Source organism: Salmo trutta, chromosome 2 (assembly GCF_901001165.1).
Source record: "Salmo trutta chromosome 2, fSalTru1.1, whole genome shotgun sequence".
Lineage (NCBI taxonomy): Eukaryota > Metazoa > Chordata > Actinopteri > Salmoniformes > Salmonidae > Salmo > Salmo trutta.
In genome coordinates, this window is record NC_042958.1 from 17251594 (window position 1) to 17273126 (window position 21533).

General features: G+C 46.2%; 2 protein-coding genes across 5 annotated transcripts; both read right to left on the reverse strand.

The window, feature by feature from the left end:
- Positions 1–450: 450 nt before the first annotated feature.
- On the reverse strand, positions 451–21197 carry LOC115152271 (myotubularin-related protein 6). Of its 3 annotated transcripts, XM_029696984.1 has the most exons (15): positions 20963–21197; positions 19084–19212; positions 14443–14605; positions 13738–13895; positions 13513–13641; positions 8089–8223; positions 7856–7988; positions 7650–7759; positions 6129–6254; positions 5865–6008; positions 5650–5756; positions 5440–5574; positions 4373–4499; positions 4159–4230; positions 971–1055 (listed from the first exon to the last, which is right to left on the reverse strand). In XM_029696984.1, the coding sequence occupies exons 1-14, from the start codon at positions 20984–20986 to the stop codon at positions 4207–4209; spliced, it is 1644 nt and encodes a 547-aa protein (XP_029552844.1). In that variant the 5' UTR covers positions 20987–21197; the 3' UTR covers positions 971–1055; positions 4159–4206. The 3 variants fall into 3 exon arrangements, with proteins under 3 accessions (XP_029552824.1, XP_029552833.1, XP_029552844.1); XM_029696964.1 differs by lacking the exon at positions 4159–4230 and having other exon boundaries at positions 451–1055; XM_029696973.1 differs by lacking the exons at positions 4159–4230; positions 14443–14605; positions 19084–19212; positions 20963–21197 and adding an exon at positions 14072–14426 and having other exon boundaries at positions 451–1055.
- On the reverse strand, positions 2609–4152 carry LOC115152311 (oleosin-B3-like). 2 transcript variants are annotated; one of them, XM_029697086.1, is made up of 2 exons: positions 3721–4152; positions 2609–3669 (listed from the first exon to the last, which is right to left on the reverse strand). In XM_029697086.1, the coding sequence occupies exons 1-2, from the start codon at positions 4129–4131 to the stop codon at positions 3424–3426; spliced, it is 657 nt and encodes a 218-aa protein (XP_029552946.1). In that variant the 5' UTR covers positions 4132–4152; the 3' UTR covers positions 2609–3423. The 2 variants fall into 2 exon arrangements, with proteins under 2 accessions (XP_029552946.1, XP_029552938.1); XM_029697078.1 differs by having other exon boundaries at positions 2609–3516; positions 3568–4152.
- Positions 21198–21533: the final 336 nt, after the last annotated feature.

Genomic DNA, 21533 nt, shown 5'->3' on the forward strand with positions numbered 1-21533 from the left:
GATTATCTCAATGCCATGTCCACGGATGAATGTTGGACATGGAAGTAAAAATCGGCTTTCAGCATCCATCATTCAGATTACAGTGGAATCATGCCATCTCGGAAGATGGAACAGTTTGAAGGATAAATTATCCGATTTCAGTGCAATTCCAAGTTAAAACAGGGTTATTGAAAGATGTTCTGGCTTTGACGGAGGATCGAGACGTTTTAGAACTCAAATCTGTACCTGGCCGTCACCCTATCTGGAGGATCGCAATATTAAGAACATGAAATATGGGATGTTCATTATTAAATCGGCTAGATGTTGGATTAAGGGAAGAATCTGATGGTTTGAACATCAAGAGATCAGAGCAGACACAGTCCGATGTCTGGAACTGTCCTACAGAGCGTTGGCTTTCACAAATACAGTTGTATTGAGTTGAATAACATAGGTAGACAGAACACGCAGATCTTCATGATTCATGTTGTCATTTATTTTCTTTAGTGCTTTTCAACATTCTTAAAAACAAGCCTTTCTATGTGCAGTAAATGCTGCTTTCCATAAAGATTTACAATACACCTTCATTCGCCAACATAGGAATATGGCTAAACAACACACACACGCATTCACAGACTCACACACGCACTCACACCAACACACACTCACACACTCGTCCTTTAGTGACCCCATCTCTCACTCTTTGCATCCCTCCATTCCAGCCCAATCACCCCTCCTCCTCCATTTCTCCAGTATCACACGCCTCAGCAGGTCATGCGGGCCACTCCAAACTCCAGGCTGACCACAGCGGGCTCGGCCTTGGCCCCGTATGTCCCCTGCAGGTCACTGTAGCTCTCCATGCGCTCTGTACCGCTGCTGCCCTCCACTGTCCGCTCTGTGTCTCTGCAGCACTCTGTCACCTCCTCCCCCACCTCCTCCTCCTGCTGTCGCTGTGCCTCCTTCCGGCTGAGGGGGGCTCCCAGGATGAGGGAGTGAGGGCGCGTGGGGAGGATGCGTTGGTCTCTAGGGGAAGCCTGAGGGTCCGGGGTGGGGGGGCTGATGCCATGCTTCTGTAGCCTCTGGAGGGACACAAAGAAGGAGACATGGGGTTAGATTTAGTAACGAGAGAGAACCCCCCCACCCATAAAAAAAACACATTGCACACCACCAATACCTCCACACAATCACCTGTTGTGTCGATTGATGTCACATTGTGTGTTGTTTCAATACACCAGCACCACATTAAAACCGTACCTCTAACCCCTCCTCTCCAGCCATACAGACAGCCCCCTGAGCCCCCACACCTCCTGAAACAACGTCACTGGGAGCTTATAAAGCACCCTCCACCTATACCCTGCCATGCTCTCAGCCCCCCACAACCCCCTGCCACTGATGCCCCGTCACTCCCACTAAGCTCCTGACATGCCTAACCTTGACACGGAGGGTGTACAGCGCCTTACCCCCACTTCCGCAAACTCCCACAGGCTCGGCGTGCTAAATATCAGTATGTTCTCCAAACCCTCCTGCCAGTCCCAAGTCTCTGCTGTCACTTGCAGTGGTGGCCCCTCCTCCAGAGGCTGCTCCAGAACCCTCTTCACTGGCTCAGGCAGAGCCTCCTGGACCTTCCCATGACTCTCTCCAGCAACCTAAGAGACGTTAGTACCGCCTGTTGTGCCACCTCCTGAGGGGTTTCCCACCCCCCACCAGCCGTTGGTCAGCTAGTCTCCTGCTGCCATTAAACGTCACTGCAGGGTGGCTGAACAAACGGACCTCAAAGGGATCAGTGGGTTGTGGAAGATGGGCTCCTCCCACACCGCTGCCCCCCCTCGTGTGGGCCTCAGCAGCTGCCAGGCCCTCAGTACTGCAGCATCTCCCTCAGTACTGCAGCATCTCCCTCAGTACTGCAGCATCTCCCTCACAACAGAAGTTACACGCCCATCAGACAAAAGTAAACAATGGGTTTTCCTGGTTTCCCCACCCAAACAAGAGAGAGCATCCATCTCTGACAACGTGGAAAATCCAGCTCCTACAAGTGCTCCATTCGCTTTGATGGGATAAAGAGCCCCATGTCCCAGTGTAGTTAGGGTGGGGGCTGCAAGATCATCTCCTATTCTGCCACACCAGCTCAACCTCCGCTACACTCAAGCTTCCCAACTACTCTCCTGGACTCTGAAGAACAAAAGGCTGTATACTGCTGACAGAAAAACCCAATCTGGGCTTTCCCTACATCCCACCACTAACAGAGACTCAAACTCCCCTTTCCGGTGTCCCCACCTCTCCCAAAAGCCTTGGAAGCTTGAGCAAAAAGTGGAATCATGTAAGAGCTTTACATAGAATGTTCAATACGACACCTGTCTGAGCCCTGGTGAAACAGAAGTGAGCCATGGCAATATGATGGTCTGAAAACCCAACTGGGAGAATGGAGGCTCTCACTAGCCTATTGCTCAGATTTTTGAATGTATAGCTACGATCCAAACGAGTTGCGTTCACCCTACCCCAAACCACCTTTACCCTCGCATACTGCTTTGGAGGTGGGATACTTAGTTCTCCATGTGTCCAACTCATTCAGAACATCATTCAACCCCCCTGCCGAGACCAAATGCAATTCCTCAACATTCCTGTCTTTAGTGAAGTCAATTGTGTGGTTCCAATCCCCCCTCCCCGCAACACACGCACCTGGTCCTGCGCTAAGTGTGCAAGCTCCTGTCTTAGACACCCAAACAGAAGCTCCCTCTCCCGTCCTGTACTAGCTGCATACACATTTATGAAAGGTTATTGATTTAGTCTCTAACCACTAATGTTGACACCCAGTCCCAGGGGGAAGCATAGCTACCCCTGCACTAAGCTTTGTGCCATGGCTTAGCACCTGCGCCCCCTTCCACCAGACCCCCCCAATCCACTTCAATCTTCACATCACTGTGTGTCTCTTGTAAAAAAAAATCAAAAAAATGTAAACAAGATTTACAAACCCCTCTTCCCCCAGTCTGTGTCGCGTTCATGTTAAGGGAGCCTAACCGTAAAATCTCCAGGTGGGAGGGAAAACACCACAATTAGAAACCGGTAGAGTAGCCCACGAAGCCAGCGTGCCATAAAAGACCTAGCAATTTACACAGAGTCTGCAGAAATGCGCTTACGCACCAATGCGACCGACTTTCTTAGCCTGCTTCTTGGGTGAGAGGACACTAAACCCCTCAGTCTTCATCAGGTGTTGTACCAACCATACAAACCTTTCAGAAGCAGGAAAATAACACTACAGTGGAACCTTCTTTTCCCCTTTAGTCTCCCTCAGGAAGCTAGACAGTTCCCTCGCTGTATGTATAGGGCCCTCCGCCTGACTGGCTGGCAGCTCTAGTTCCATTAAGCCGTCTGAAAACAAGGCCTCCTCGTCCTCCTCCATTGGCACGGTAACGTCCTCCTCAGTCTGCCCGCCCTGCACTTCCCCCCTGATCAGGGCCTCCTCCTCAATAACAGGCAATATTTCCGGGGATGAGCCCACTCTGCCTTTGCCCAGCCCCTCTCTTTTCTCCTTCTGTGTGGCACCTCCTCAGCCCCACCAACATGCTTACCGTTCCCCACAGACCCTGTACTCACCTCCTCAGCCCCACCAACATGCTTACCGTTCCCCACAGACCCTGTACTCACCTCCTCAGCTCCACCAACATGCTTACCGTTCCCCACAGACCCTGTACTCACCTCCTCAGCCCCACCAACATGCTTACCGTTCCCCACAGACCCTGTACTCACCTCCTCAGCATGCTTACCGTTCCCCACAGACCCTGTACTCACCTCCTCAGCTCCACCAACATGCTTACCGTTCCCCACAGACCCTGTACTCACCTCAGCCCCACCAGCATGCTTACCATTCCCCACAGACCCTGTACTCACCTCCTCAGCCCCACCAACATGCTTACCGTTCCCCACAGACCCTGTACTCACCTCCTCAGCCCCACAAGCATGCTTACCATTCCCCACAGACTCTGTACTCACCTCCTCAGCCCCACCAACATGCTTACTGTTCCCCACAGACCCTGTACTCACCTCCTCAGCCCCACCAGCATGCTTACCGTTCCCCACAGACCCTGTACTCACCTCCTCAGCATGCTTACCGTTCCCCACAGACCCTGTACTCACCTCCTCAGCCCCACCAGCATGCATACCGTTCCCCACAGACCCTGTACTCACCTCCTCAGCCCCAGCAGAGTCTCCGTTACTACAGCAACCTGCCTCTGCTCATTTTGCCCATCTATACACCCCCTTCTCCAATAAACAAACAATGCGTTAACACTGCACCATTAAAGAAATGCATACAAAAATTAAAAATTACTTCAAAATAAGCAAGAAACAGAATAGAAGCCCTCAACACAACCCATCAACCCAGTGAGATACAAGTACTCACAGCCTCCAGTTCTTTTATTGTGTCCTCCAGTTGGCAGTTGCTCTCCTTCAGGGTGAGAACGTTCTTCAGGACAGACTGACGGGGGTGCATGGACCGATCAAACTGGTGGTACATATTCCTCCAGAACCTGACACACACACAGAAAGAGACAGAGAGAGAGACATGAGGGAATAACAGGGTAGGGTTGATGAGAGAGAGAGCGACGGAGAGGAGGATGGAGAAGAGATCAAAATCTAATGGTATTTGTCACATGCTTCGTAAACAACAGGTGTAAACTAACAGTGAAATACTTAATTACGGACCCTTCCCAACAATGCAGAGATATATATTTTTTTTAATTAAAATTATATTTTTTTTGCGGGGGGGGGGGAGAATGGCTATATACACAGGGTACTGTACTCTGTCGATGTGCAGGGGTACAAGGTAATTTAGGTAGATATATTAGGTAGGGATAAAGTGACCAGGTAATGCGATAGATAATAAACAGTAACAGCAGCATATGTGATGAGTCAAAAGAAATGTGCTCCGTCTATGTGGATGGGGGCGTACTCGGCCCTCCATTTCCTGTAGTTCACGATCAGCTCCTTTGTCTTACTGACGTTGAGGTTGTTGTTCTGGCACCACACTGCCAGGTCTCTGACCTCCTCCCTGTAGGCTGTCTCGTCATCGTCGTCGGTGATCAGGCCTACCACCGTCTGCAAACTTAATGATGGTGTTGGAGTTGTGCGCGGCCACCCAGTCATGGGTGAAAAGGAGGGGACTAAGCACGTACCCCTGAGGGGCCCCCTTGTTGAGGGTCAGCGTGGCGGATATGTTGTTGCAGAGGGAGGTGTTTAATACCAGGGCCCTTAGCTTAGTGATGAGCTTGGAGGGCACTAGGGTGTTGACCGGTAAACTGTAGTCAATGAACAGCATTCTCACGTAAGTGTTCCTTTTGTCCAGGTGGGAAAAAGCAGTGTGGAGTGAAAAAGAGATTAGGAAGATGAGGAAAGGATAGAGAAAGGATATTCTTAGAGTAGAGTGGATGAGGGAAGGACAGAGAGAGGTGGTAAAGGACTAGTTCTTACTTGAAGTGGCAGGGCAGGGTGGAGGGTTCGAGGACGGGGTGTGTGTCTGCGTAGGCGGGGCAGTAGGCGGGGTTTAGGTAGTTCTGCTGCTCACTTAACAGAAACGCCCACAGAGAGTGAGTCCTGTCTCCAAGTCTGGCAGGAGAGAGAGAGAAGATTGAGTGAGTGAGAGGGAGAGATGGAAAGTGTGCATGTTTGTGGTTTACTCACTGCAGCTCTTCTCTCCGTCTCTGGTTGTTAGCCAGGAAGTTTCCGTACTGACAGGAGTGAACATGTTCATGGATCTGCAGCAGCAGCCACTCACTGAACTCAAACGCCTGAGGAAGAGTAGGTATCATCATCATCACAATCATTCCTCACTCTTCCACTGTGATGGCTGCTATGTGGTGAGTATACTGGAAACACGCAGATGCCTGCACACACACCTGGGGAAACTGCTCGGTGAGCTGCCACACACACTCCAGGAACTGTGTGAAGACGGGGGACACCTCCTTGGGGTCTCCATCCAACTGGTCACATCTGTCTGCAAACTTGTGTCCAAATGAGATCCAGTCTTTCTCTATGAGGACCTGAACCACAGAGAGAGCAGAGTTGCTTATGACATGTTTCTTTCCTCTACGCATGTCTACAGGCATAGGGAAGTTTGATGGTGCAGTAGCACACACACACACACACACACACACACTTACCATGAAGCCTTTGATGGTGCGGTAGTAGGGGTCCATGAGCAGAGCTCCCAGAGAGCAGACCTGGGCTGTCCGATCCCAGCCGTCTGAACAGTGGACCAACACACTGGCTCCTTCTACTGTCACTGCCTACGGGGGAGGGGGACTGAAGTTAAATCACTGCCATAACTTGTAAATAAATTATATATTTTTTAAATACAATGTTTTTATTGTCACACACACCGGAAAGGTGCAGTAAAATGTGTTGTTTTACAGAGTCAGGGTATTCGAACCAGAGACCTTTCGGTTACTGGCCCAATGCTCTAAGTGCTAGGCTACCTGCTTCATGTGACAAATGAGAAAAATGTCTCACTGTTTAAACAATAAGAATTTCATAAAATTACAGCTGTGCTGCTGCCAGCAATGGTTTGGGTCTCACGATGCATCCCTTCCAGATGGTTAAGCATTGCACTTTAAGTACCATTTCTTTACCTCAATTCCACCTTTCAAAGTTTGCATTTCCATCTCATTTAACTTCTTAAAGTATTGCCATACAGGACTTCGCAGCTGTCGCTTGCCTTTCTCTGCTATTTTTCCAACTGTTAACGATAGTGACGTAGTGGTGGAGAGTCGACGCCAAAATAATTGATTCCTCAACTCCCGGTGTTGACTCCCATGTTGACTCCCATTTCTGAATGTCAAGATTAGATTCCGCTCAGAATCAACTCCTAAAGATTCAGAATTTTTGGAACGGAGGAGACCGAGTAGTTGCCGTACTTCCAAGAACAAACAGTTGCATCTTTCATAGCGAGCTAGCGAGGGACGGATAGCGAGGGGAGGGGAACAGCATAGGCAGGACGGCCACCAGGCAGACAGTCAGAACCGTGCACTAGGCCCATCTATAGGCAGTCAAAAGCTGGTATCGCAATGGAATGCTGTATCTCACAATTTCTTTCCTTGCAATGTCTCGCAACTTCAGTAAAGCAGGGCCTATTATCAATGAATAGGCTAGGATATTCTACACGCAACAGACCGAAGACTGAACACACACTGGCATTAGGACTAATGATCATAACACTGCTCTAACAGTTGAGAAGCGTTTTTCAACTAAAACGAGAGTTTCTACAGACAAATGGAGGTAGGTCCCTCCCCGTTTTCTTCTGTTTAAGAATAATTTTGCAACAGAATCGGCAGAAGGAATACGCCCCCAGGCGAGTCAGCGTGAGGGAGAGAGAGAGGTGCGCATATGTCTTGGAAATCTGCCTTGCATATTCACCAAAGTAGCCTCAAGTTCACCTCTTCCTCTCTGGTTTTATTTCAATGAAACAACTTTCCCCAGACCTCTATAGCATATCGTCTAGTTAGGATATAACACGGAAAATCATGTTGTGATATCTGCACTGCTACATTGTTTTTCGGTTTGGGATTTTTCTTAAAACGTTAAGGATCCGAATTTAACGTTTATACCCCTAACTGTCTGCAATCACAGTGTGACTAAACTGAAGTGGAAAGCAGAAAGTGATTGGAGAAGGGACATGGCCTTACCTTGGTGAGGAAGATGGCTGCATCTACCACAGCTTTGACGTGCCGTAGCCAACCACAGCTCTCCAAGCCCAGCAGGTAGTCATTCACTGACAGAAAACGACTTCCCACCACTGAGACAGGCAGAGAGAGATGGAGGGAGGGAGTGAAGTAAATAGCGCATGTGTGTGTAGTGCATGTGTGGGTGTGAGTGAGTGTGCCCGTCTGACCTTCCAGGAGTTTCTGTAGGCTGGTCCTCATCACGTGGATGTTCTCGATCCCCACAAACTGGAAGCGGATATCGGAGTAGTTATCTTCATTCTCATAGCCTTTACCTGCTGCTCTGTTGGCCATGGCATTCAACTGCAGAGAGGGAGGGCGATAAACAAAAAGAATGAAGGAATGGACTGAGAATGTACACATTCTTTGGGAAGAGCTTGCTAACGGCGTTGCGATTGGGTACCTTGGGCCTGGTATCCATGACGTAGACAAATCGGCTGTTGTGATTGGCTTTGCTGATGGCCTGCAACATGCTCTCGTCCTCCAGGCATCGTGCGCTGAACCCAGAGAGAGGCTGGCTGCACCGACACACTGCTGCCTGCAAGGGACAGGGACGAGCACAGAAAACGGGGATTAGGCCACATACACCTAACCTGGACGATTTACGGAGACTTGGTAGGTTAGGAATATTGCGTTGGGGTGAAATGGTAGAGGTAACGGTACAGGTTAGGTTTAGATTATGACTGGTGTTGTGATCAGTGGTAAAACGTTAGGGCAGGGATCATCAACTAGATTCACTGTGGACAGATTTTTCCTTGAGTGGATGGTCGGGGGGCCGGAACATAATTATAAATAATTTGTAGACTGTAAATTGACCGAAAGAAGTCCAAACAGATATAATATTTGACGAGCACATAATCTTTTCAAACCTTACAATAATTTCTCTCCATTATGTGTGGGAATACTTGGGAACAAATTACATAAGTAAAATCACTTGGGACTGATTTCCTGGTGTCTTACGTTCAACAATTAAAATTCTCAACAATAAAAAGAAAGAACTTGGGGGGCCAAATAAAACCAGGTACATGTTATGGTTAAGGTGAAGATGGGTAGGGTATTCAGTGCATTCGGAAAGTATTCAGACCCCTTGACTTTTTCCACATTTTGTTACAACCTTATTCTAAAATGTATTACATTGTTTTTACTACAAACAATATCCCATAATGACAAAGCAACGACAGGTTTTTAGAAATGTTTGAAAATGTACTACAAATAAAAACTGAAATACCTTATTATTTTTAAAATGTTGGTTTTTTTACCCCTTTTTCTCCCCAATTTCGTGTTATCCAATTTTAATTATTTTATTTCACCTTTATTTAACCAGGTAGGCAAGTTGAGAACAAGTTCTCATTGAGACCTGGCCAAGATAAAGCGTAGCAATTCGATACATACAACAACAGAGTTACACATGGAGTAAAACAAACATACAGTCAATAATACAGTAGAAAAATAAGTCTATATACACACAATGTGAGCAAATGAGGTTAGATAAGGGAGTTAAAGGCAAAAAAAGGCCATGGTGGCAAAGTAAATACAATATAGCAAGTAAAACACTGGAATGGTAGATTTGCAGTGGAAGAAAGTGCAAAGTAGAAATAGAAATAAATGGGGTGCAAAGGAGCAAAATAAATAAATAAATAAATAAATAAATATAGTAGGGGACGAGGTAGTTGTATGGGCTAAATTATAGATGGGCTATGTACAGGTGCAGTGATCTGTGAGCTGCTCTGAGAGCTGGTGCTTAAAGCTAGTGAGGGAGATAAGTGTTTCCAGTTTCAGAGATTTTTGTAGTTCGTTCCAGTCATTGGCAGCAGAGAACTGGAAGGAGAGACAGCCAAAGGAGGAATTGGCTTTGGGGGTGACCAGAGAGATACCTGCTGGAGCGCGTGCTACAGGTGGGTGCTGCTATGGTGGCCAGTGAGCGGGGATAAGGGGAGACTTTACCTAGCAGGGTCTTGTAGATGACCTGGAGCCAGTGGGTTTGGCGACGAGTATGAAGCGAGGGCCAGCCAACGAGAGCGTACAGGTCGCAGTGGTGGGTAGTATATGGGGCTTTGGTGACAAAACGGATGGCAGTAAATGACATCGCCGAAGTCGAGGATCGGTAGGATGGTCAGTTTTACGAGGGTATGTTTGGCAGCATGAGTGAAGGATGCTTTGTTGCGAAATAGGAAACCAATTCAAGATTTAACTTTGGATTGGAGATGTTTGAAATGAGTCTGGAAAGAGAAAGTTACAGTCTTGTCTCATTGCTGCAACTCCCTTACGGACTCAGGAGAGGCGAAGGTCGAGAGCCGTGTGTCCTCCGAAACAACCCAACCAAGCTGCACTGCTTCTTGACACAATGCCCACTTAACCCGGAAGCCAGCAGCACCAATGTGTTGGAGGGAACACCGTACACCTGGCAACTGTGTCAGCATGCACTGCGCCTGGCCCGCCATAGGAGTCGCTAGTGTGCGATGGGACACGGACATCCCTGCCGGCCAAACCCTCCCCTAACCCGGACGACGCTGGGCCAATTGTGCGCCGCCCCATGGGTCTCCCGGTCGCGGCCCGCTGCGACAGAGCCTGACTTGATCCCAGAATCTCCAGTGGCCACTGTGCCACTCGGGAGGTCCTGAAAAACCTTATTTACATAAGTATTCAGACCCTTTGCTATGAGACTCAATTGAGCTCAGGTGCATCCTGTTTCCATTGATCATCCTTGAGATATTTCTACAACTTCATTGGAGTCCACCTGTGGTAGATTAAATTGATTGGACATGATTTGGAAAGGCACACACCTGTCTATATACAGTTGAAGTCAGAAATTTACATAAACTTATGTTGGAGTCATTTAAACTCGTTTTTCAACCACTCCACAAATTTCTTGTTAACAAACTATAGTTTTGGCAAGTCGGTTAGGACATCTACTTTGTGCATGACACAAGTCATTTTTCCAACAATTGTGTCACAGACAGATTATTTCACTTATCATTCACTGAACCACAACTCAAGTGGGTCAGAAGTTTACATACACTAAGTTGACTGTGCCTTTAAAGAGCTTGGAAAATTCCAGAAAATGATGTCATGGCTTTAGAAGCTTCTGATAGTACGCAAGTATAAACACCATGGGACCACGCAGCCGTCATACCGCTCAGGAAGGAGACGCGTTCTGTCTCCTAGAGATGAACGTACTGTGGTGCGAAAAGTGCAAATCAATCCCAGAACAGCAGCAAAGGACCGTGTGAAGATGCTGGAGGAAACAGGTACAAAAGAATCTATATCCACAGTAAAACGAGTCCAATATCGACATAACCTGAAAGTCTGCTCAGCAAGGAAGAAGCCACTGCTCCAAAACCACCATAAAAAAAGCCAGACTACGGTTTGAAACTGCACATGGTGACAAAGATCATACTTTTTGGAGAAATGTCCTCTGGTCTGATGAAACAAAAATATAATTGTTTGGCCATAATAACCATCGTTATGTTTGGAGGAAAAAGGGGGAAGAACACCATCCCAACCGTGCAGCACGGGGGTGGCAGCATCATGTTGTGGGTGTACTTTGCTGCAGGAGGGACTGATGCACTTCACAAAATAGATGGCATCATGAGGCAGGAAAATTATGTGGATATATTGAAGCAACATCAAGACATCAGTATTAGGAAGTTAAAGCTTGGTCACAAATGGGTCAATGACCCCAAGCATACTTCCAAAGTTGTGGAAAATGGCTTAAGGCCGACAAAGCCAAGGTATTGGAGTGACCATTACAAAACCTCATCCTATAGAACATTTGAGCAGAACAGAAAAAGCGGGTGCGAGCAAGGAGGCCTACAAACCTGACTCAGTTACACCAGCTCTGTCAGGAGGAATGGGCCAAAATTCACCCAACTTGTTGTGGGAAGCTTGTGGAAGGCTACCCAAAACGTTTGACCAAAGTTAAACAATTTAAATAGGCAACGCTACAAAATACTAATTGAGTGTATGTAAACTTCTGACCCACTGGGAATGTGATGAAAGAAATAAAAGCTGAAATAAAATCACTCTACTACTATTCTGACATTTCACATTCTTAAACTAAAGTGGTGATCCTAACTGACCTAACACAGGGAATTTTTACTAGGATTAAATGTCAGTAATTGTGAAAAAAACTGAGTTTAAATGTATTTTGCTAAGGTGTATGTAAACTTCCGACTTCAACTGTAAAGGTCCCACAGTTGACAGTGCATTTCAGAGCAAAAACCAAGCCATAAGGTCACAGGAATTGTCCGTAGAGCTCCGAGACAGGATTGTGTTGAGGCACAGCTCTGGGGAAGAGTACCCAAAAATGTATCCAGCATTGAAGTTCCCAATCACTTTTTTTTTTACCCCTTTTTTCTCCCCAATTTCGTGGTATCCAATTGGTAGTAGTTACAGTCTTGTCTCGTCGCTGCAACTCCCGTACGGACTCGGGAGAGGCGAAGGTCGAGAGCCATGCGTCCTCCGAAACACAATCCAACCAAGCCGTACTGCTTCTTGACACAATACACATCCAACCAGGACGCCAGCCGCACCAATGTGTCGGAGGAAACACCGTACACCTGGCAACCTGGTCAGCGTGCACTGCGCCCGGCCCGCCACAGGAGTCGCTAGTGCGCGATGAAACAAGGCTATCCCTGCCGGCAAAACCCTCCCTAACCCGGACGACGCTGGGCCAATTGTGTGCCGCCCCATGGGGCCCCCGCGCCACCCAGGAAGCCCCTCCAATCATTCTTAAATGGAAGAAGTTTGGAACCACGACACTTCCTAGAGCTGGCCGCTCCAGCCAAACGGAGCAATCGGGGGAGAAGGGCCTTGGTCAGGGAGGTGACCAAGAATCCGATGGTCACTCTGACAGAGCTCCAGAGATCCTCTGTGGAGATGGGAGAACCTTCCAGAAGGACAACCATCTCTGCAGCACTCCACCAATCAGGCCTTTATGGTAGAGCGGCCAGACGGAAGCCACTCCTCAGTAAAAAGCACATGACAGCCTGCTTGGAGTTTGCCAAAAGGCACCTAAAGACTCTCAGACCATGAGAAACAAGATTCTCTGTTCTGATGAAACCAAGATTGAACTCTTTCGCCTGCATGCCAAGCGTCACGTCTGGAGAAAACCTGGCACCATCCCTACGATGAAGCATGGTGGTGGCAGCATCATGCTGTGGGGATGTTTTTCAGCAGCATAGACTTGGAAACTAGTCAGGATCGAGGGAAAGATGAACGGAGCAAAGTACAGAGAGATCCTTGATGAAAACCTGCTCCAGAGCGCTCAGGACCTCAGACTGGGGCGAAGGTTCACCTTCCAACAGTACAACGACCCTAAGCACACAGCCAAGACAATGCAGGAATGGCTTCGGGAAAAGTCTCTGAATGTCCTTGAGTGGCCCAGCAGGAGGCTGGACTTGAACCCAATCGAACATCTCTGGAAAGACCTGAAAAAAGCTGTGCAGTGATGCTCCCTATCCAACCTGAAAGAACTTGAGGATCTGCAGAGAATAATGGGTGAAACTCCCCAAATACAGGTGTGCCAAGCTTGTAGCATCATACCCAAGAAGACTCGAGGAAGTAATCGCTGCCAAAGATGCTTCAACAAAGTACTGAGTAAAAGGTCTGAATACTTATGTAAATTATTTCATTTTTAATACATTTGCAAAAAAATCTACAAACCTGTTTTTCTTTGTCATTATGGGGTATTGTGTGTAGATTGAAAAAAAATAATAATACATTAATACATTTTAGAATAAGGCTGTAATGTATGAAAAAGAAGAGGTCTGAATACTTCCGGAATGCACTGAATGTTAGGGTGAAGATGGGTAGGGTAAGGTGTTACCTTCTTCTCCTGGTAGAAGTATGTGAGGACAGGAAAGCGTCCTTTGCTCCTAAACTTGGAGCTGCCGACGATGATGGGCTTACTGGCTGTTATGGGCACATACAGGTCCCTGGGATACGTCTCACATATCTACAACAGGAAACATAGAATCATGGGATTTGTTGTCAAATATTGAACCAATCTTATTCCATTACATCCTGAATCCTATTGAAACGCTCTGCCCACCTTGTAGTCCCTGTTGACGTCAGTGAGCTGCCATCGGTCACAGGGTACGCCCATCCTCTCAAACTCCGCCCCCAGATCGATGAGCTGCCAGCCTTCCTCTCTCTGCTGCTCGTTTTGCTTGGGGTTGTAGGAGAACGCATAGAGCTCATCATAGGATACTAGGGAGGGAGACAGAGATTGAGAAGAGGGAGAGAGCAAATGTCAACATTCTTTAGAAACTTCACTCGACTCAAGCGTCCTGCACACTCAAAGTAGGGCAGAGGCACAATTAACTTATAATCATCAACCAACGATTATGAATGAAGACTCATTAAAATAAAATAACAGTCATAACCGTTTAGTTTTTGTTTTTTGGGGGTGGAATGAACAGCTGACTGAAGACGGGACGGCAGGTCATTCTTGCGGTTGAGTCCATTTCCGCGGTAACATGGACTCTCTACAACGTGATGAAACTGTTGCTCCTTGCTGAAACAAGCAAGGTGTTGTGGCAAACAAGTCTTTGGTTGCCTCGGCAACACCCCCTCCCTACAGCAGCACATGCAGTCAGGAGCGGAGGAGAGGAAGAAATGTGCGTCTTACATTTTTTTAAATAAAAATGCTATTCTAACGATTTTAAAACTGTGACCAGGGGTCATTTAGCTGACCAATAACCATCACCATCACAGCCCTAACTGAAACACACACATGCTCAGGTACAGTAGGTACCTGGTCGTAGCAATCTGAGCAGTGAGCTGTAGATGTCGTGACAGTCTCTCTCTCTCTGGACCACAAAGTGGACCACTCTGAAGTTACGACACTGGATGACCAGAGGACAACCGCTGGTGGTCAACGACAGCTTCTCCACTGACGCTATGTGGTGGTGCAGGATCTGGAGGGGAACACAAAACAGTCATGATACATTTGCTTAATATGACGCCACAGGACATACTGTAGGGGCAGCAGGTAACTTAGCAGTTAAAGACAAGAGCCAGCCACCGGAGGTTTCCAGTTCGAATCCCGGATCTGACGGTAAAAATAGGTTGGGAAGTGAGCTGGCAACCGGAGGGTCGCTGGTATCAAATCCTAGATGCGATTGCCTGCCATTGTGCCCTTGAGCAAGGCATTTAAACTCCCACAACAACTGTTTCACGGGCACCCCGTGTAACAGCCCCCTGCGCCAACCTATGTAAGTGTGTCTTTGAGGGGTTGGGATAAAAGCGGAACTCAAATTTCAGTTTAACCTTTTGTAAAACAGACAAATAAAGTCTTCTTAATCTAGAGGTAGAGACCTTTTTCTTTCACTCTATCAAACATCTAAACACACAAAGGACGCAGGGAGATAATGTGCACTCACACACGGGCTCATTGCAATCATCATACCTCATCACCTTTTTCTATCTGCCAGGAGTGTGTGAATGAGGTTAACAATTCATTAAAGCCTTTTCATGACCATCAAAACAGAGCGCATGAAAGGACAATGCACCAAATAAGCATATTTAAATCATTCCATCTCCATAATCATATTAGATAACCAACAACCCTATAGTGACTCCAACCCTGGGACATTATTAAAATGCGCATTCATCAGCATAGTTAATGACTAGCAGAACATTCCAACACTAAGTGTGTGTGTGTGTGTGTGTGTGAGATATACCATATACCGGGTTATTTGAAAATAGAAATGGATTTTCAATACCCATAACTATTTATTTGAGAAGTTTTTTTATAAATGTGAACGTTTGTAGCTACATTTAAGTAAATATCGGCAGTCAAATTGTGCTATACGTTAGGAGATGAAGAAGATTGCGTACTTCATTTCACCAGTCACACAATTTTTTCATTAAGAAGCTTGACGGTATTCGCCAGTCACATGGTGTTTGTTTACAAGCACACAATGACGAGAGACCATGGCCTTGTGAGTCACCCACTGTTGTGCAGCCATGTGATCTAGGTGACCTAGCTACAGTATGGAATTTAAACTAAAAATGTCTGCCAACTCTTATAACTATTAAGTTAACTGTCTAAAGATGTGCTAAATGCTCTGCAGTTGTGCAATTGGTTTGTTAATTTAGTAGCTATTGAGCCATCTAGTTACAGTGGTACCTCCTTTAAAAGGTGCAGCGTACTGTAGCACAGCTTGCACGGTGAAGCAGGATTCTATGGCACGTTATTTAAGTGTGAACCACTGGTACCATTAATGCTAGTTAGTGCTAGTTTGACCACCAGAGGGCATCTTTGAGAAGCATTTTATAGCCTTCAATAGCAGCTGTACTAGAGATTTTAAAACCTTTTTTGTAAAAACATAGTATAAGGGACTGATTAAGAAATGTTGCTTAATATTATGGTGTTTCTATCCTAAGAAAAAGGAAAAACCCTCTGGGTTTCCGTTAGGATGGCACGGAAAATATGGCGCTGTACAACGTGACAGCCGGAAGTAGCCTACAGTACTGGGCTATTTAGCTAAAGAATCCCTGTGTCATGCGGGCACGCGGGACACCGGGGTTCAATTCCCCGACAGGGAGGAAGGAGTAGGCTGTCCTAATAAATAAGAATTTATTCTTAACTGATTCCATATGTGTTATTTCATAGTTGTGACGTATTCACTATTATTCTACAATGAAGAAGAGAACCCCTAATTAATTTGATTAATATTATGGTGTTTCTAATCCAAGAAAAACAAATCCCTCCGTTTCCGTTAGGATGGAACTTCAATATGCTCTTTAAATAAATAAGACCTACACCACTTTTAGCAGCACATTACGCAACACTAGTGAGACTCATGTCTCCTACGGTATATCTAAAAATATGACGTGAGGATTGGAGAATATTTTTATCATTATTTTATAAATGAAAGCATAAAGATGCCATTATTAGTTACATTATTTTAGTTTGAACGTGCAGACTGGCACTAAGAACAGCGGGAACGTTTCCCTAGTCAGCGCCATTATTAGTGCAATGCCTTTTAAAGTGTTGCTATGTACTACCCAGTGGGGCGGGGTGGGGGCCCACCACCCCTTTCTCATGGGCTAGGTCCGTCTTCTGTGTGCGGCTCTGCTGCCCATCCCGTACCCCCTGCCCTCGTGCCTTGAACCTTGCGTAAAATGAGCGAGATAAAAGGCCATTGGACATAGGGTGAGACATTGTTACTAATTTGTAAATAAAGCCAGTTTATTATTTATTTCGGTTTTTAAGAGGGAGAGAAACCAAAAATCTACAGTCATCTCATGGGTCTCCCAGTCGAGGGGGTCACGGGTATTGAACCAGCATCTGTAGCAACACAGCTTGCACTGCGATGCAGAGTCTTAGACCGTTGCGCCACTTAGGCGCTGTACAACGTGACCGGTCGGGAGTGGGCTACAGTAAGAGCAAAATAATCCTAACAAAATAAACAGTTTTAGTAAGTGATACTGAAGTCGTGCACAATTATCAGTTTCTATTTAGGTTTATGTCGCCCATTCATTGTCAGTTAGAGACACAGTAGGACCCAAAAGCATAATCAGTGCTCTAACTCCTCCTTGCGCTGGTCTGGAGCAATTTACATTTACATTTAAGTCATTTAGCAGACGCTCTTATCCAGAGCGACTTACAAATTGGTGCAGTCACCTTATGATATCCAGTGGAACAACCACTTTACAATAGTGCATCTAAATCTTTTAAGGGGGGGGGGGGCGGTTTAGAAGGATTACTTTATCCTATCCCAGGTATTCCTTAAAGAGGTGGGGTTTCAGGTGTCTCCGGAAGGTGGTGATTGACTCCGCTGTCCTGGCGTCGTGAGGGAGCTTGTTCCACCATTGGGGTGCCAGAGCAGCGAACAGTTTTGACTGGGCTGAGCGGGAACTGTGCTTCCTCAAGTGGTGACGCAGGGTACTGTACTAAACCACAAATTACCTCTAAGTCCCGCAGCATAATCGCCAAACTTTAAGTGGAGCATCCACTGTAGGTGGTTAGCTTGGTAACAGAAGAATCCCCTCTGGATCAAGAGCCTTGTTTTGCACGTGCAGCAAACTGAGTAGCATTTGAGTTACTTGTGTAACTTTATGAGCTGGGATGTCTGTCCTGCAAATACTTTAGGTCAGAGACTGTATACAATGTTCCCAATGCAGTCGTTAATATTTAGTTAGCATTGTCTTTGGGATTTTACATGTAGTTGTTAGCATTGCTAACCTTCGGATTACAATAGCGCCCCTTGTGTTCAGTACCGGTATTACCGAATAGCCCAGTATTGCACAAGGTCGGTATGACAATCTGGATACCGCCCACGCCTAAAACCAAGTCTTAGCATCTCTTCAATATTTATGCCCTGGAGGCACATTTTGCCTTGCTACACAGACTGACTCTGACTGAGTGCTAGCTACCAAATTGACACACACTTTTCCCCTTGCTCAGCAGTAGGAAGAGGAAGGAAGTGTGTAGGAAGCATGGCAGCAGTGTCTTTGTTAAGAGGTCTGACTCCCAACCGTGGGCCTGGAGCTACATGGTTTACAGATTTCTGTTCCAGACTTCAGCCCAGCCAGCACTAACTAACCTACCCAATTCAACAGCTGATCGTAAGGCGCTACAGAGGGTAGCGTGTACGGCCCAGTACCTCACTGGGGCCAAGCTTCCTGCCATCCAGGACCTATATACTAGGCGGTGTCAGAGGAAAGTCCAAAAAATTGTCAAAGACTCCAGTCACCCAAGTCATAGACAGTTTTTTTTTTTTTTTGCACTGCTGCTACTCGCTGTTTATTATCTATGCATAGTCACTTCACCAATACAGACATGTACAAATTACCTCGACTAACCTGTACCCCGCACATTGACTCGGTACCCCCTGTATATAGCCTCGTTACTGTGTTACTTTTTACTTCAGTTTATTTGGTAAACATTTTCTTAACTCTTTCTTGAACTACACTGTTGGTTAAGGGCTTGTGAGTAAGCATTTCACGGTAAGGTCTACACGTTGTATTCGGTGCATGTGACAAATGAAGTTGATTTATCAAGTCAAGTAGGCCTAATAAGAGCTTCATCTGCACTACCTCATTCCTACTCTCTCACCCCTTCCTTTCCACCTGGCACTGCCAACAGGTTACCAAGGCGATGTTGAGAATAGGCTGGGCCAGCAGGTTACTGTAGCAACAGTTGTCACTCGAGGAAGGCCGAACCCGGTTCCCACGGTGTCTCAACAGTAACTATCACCGCTAGACAGACTACACACACCTCACACTGCCCTACTTCCTCACACCACCCACACACACCTATGATATTAAAGAACACTAATCTGTAATGGGCTGTGTCAGGGATTAGTTGAAGCAAGTCCTACATTCTGAATTTAGAGCGCTGTGTGAGATAAGGTGTGTTCTGTATTAGAATAGAGGTACTTCTTACCCAGATCTCCTGTGCAGCGGTGGTGGCAGCGTTATTGCTCTCCACAAAGATGAGATGTGTGGCCGTCAGGTGCAGCGCCCCGCTGGTGGACTTGTTACTGAAACGTTCCAACAGACGCACCTGCTCCACCTGCACAGGTACATTTATGATTACAGTGACACCTGTCAAACCTGTCTCCTTGCAACATTATGTAAAGAGATTTGGACTCTCTTTCCCTTGTCCATTTATAACCCAAGCACAAAAACACTTGTAGTGAAAACCTTTGGCCCTACTACCATGTCCTCACTAACACTCCCACAGCATAAATGTCAGTAGAACATTGACAGTGTCGATCCAGAGATGATTTTTTTTTACACATTCCTGGTTCACTGACTCCTGTTGACAGTGGTTACAAGATGAAGAACTACTTCATTCAACTCTCACCTTTGTCTTCACACCCTGTAGGTTGTATCACTTCAATGACATTTAGAACACTTGACTGAATATACTTCATCTGCACTATTCTAATCTGTGATTAACAAATAGGCTAGCCTATTCTCTCTCCCTCTCTTTGAAAGTCTCTCTCTGTCTCCCAGCAACCAGTGTGGTGCTAGGCAACGCCACAGGATGGCGATCAGTCAGCTCAGTCAAGGCCTGGTAGCGAACAGAAGAGAGTGTGTGTGTGTGTAGACTGACACACACACAGAGGAGGAGGAAAGAAAAGGTTGTTGACGGGCCTGAAGTCAAGCTGATGACTGTCCTGTTCGCCAACTGCATTGCAGTTCCACAGTCCCTAGGCCCATTTCCTTGATTCGGATATCAGCTTGATCCAGATTAGTGCACACATGGCCCAAGGCCACAGTAAATCTCAGGAGTTGTCTGTCTGTATGTTTTAATTAAGAGTTCAAACAGTGTCCAGGGGGTCAGAGCCTAAAATACTGCAGATGGGTAACACCCTTGCAGGCGACCACACCCACCATTTCTTTCACCTGAACAAAACACACACACACACACACGTGGCAGTTCAACAGACACTCCTTCAGGCGGCACTAAACTGATAAAAAAATTACAAAAGGACTTTGAGGTGGCTCTTCAAATAAGCTATTTAAGCTACAACAGAAATACCCTTTGACTGCAGTGCCACCAACATGAAAGCTTTGAGCCTGTTTTGAGAAAACAGCGGCTGTGATGACGTCTGTCACTCACTATAGCAAATCATTGTATAACTAGCTCATCATTCTGACTATAGCATAAATACAAAAAAATCATCCACTTTGCTCTTTTGACGTAGTGGTGGCCCCATCACACTAAATGCATTATCTGGAAACATCCAGCTGGTACCATAAATCTAATATCGAGTTTGTGCCAAGGAGGACAGGCAGCTGCAGGAGGCGGCTAGCGAGAAAAACAGGTCACTGGCACACAGCACATCAGACAGTCTGTTGTCAAAACACCAGAAAAAAAAGATTGCCTTCTTGGTGTAGCCTACTCGGTTGTCTCCACCTATACTGTGATAGTGTTTCATATTGCTAGCAATGTCTACAGTGGCTTCCCTGAATCTCTCTGTCATGTTCTAAAGTCACCACCCAAAGCGCGAACCAACTTGCCCATTCTAAAGGCCATTCATACAGCCGTGCAGCAGAATCCGCTTCTCTTGGAACCAAAACAAGACTGAGCAGATTAACACGCTAACTAACTAATTAACTGGCCCTGTATTTGTCAGGCCTAACGTGAGCTTTTGGGGCACCATTGTCAACGCACCAGACGTTGTTGTAATTGCATAGCAAGTTATTATAGCTAGCTAAAGTTAGCTAACTAGCTACATCATATGCATTTGAAATGTTGTGCTGAGGTAAAACAAAAAAACAGTAACGTGAATGGCGCTAGCTAGCTTTCTTACCTTAGGCGTTCGGATATGTTCCATTTCCCTGACAGCTGTCAGTGCATGCAACGATTCAACCAGTTGACATGTGATGCGGCTCGCACATCGATTATCAAGGTGCGGCAAGCTGACGTTATTTGACCGCTTGTTTTACTTTGGTACCGACATTAGTTGAGTATTCACGATTGTGTATTTTTTTCAGTAGATGCTCGCTAGCTATTAGTTATTCACTGTCGTCACTAGTCACCACAGCCACAAAGTCATAAACCCCGCCCATTTCTACAAATTATCTTCTTAAAATGTGATTTTAAACCTAACCTTAACCACACTACTAACCTTATGCCTAACCCTAACCTTAAATTAACACCAAAAATCTAATTTTTGTTTTCAGGAATTTTTACGATATACACATTTTTGGCTTTGTGACTGTGGTAACTAGTGGAGACCGTTATGCACTACAGCGCTTCCCGCTTGGGCGACGTCAATGGGCGTACTACCTCACCGCCACGTAGTACAGATTCCATTGTTTGATTGTTTATTTCTTTATTAATAATTAATTTTTGGTATGTTTTAGTATTTCTCGTTAATA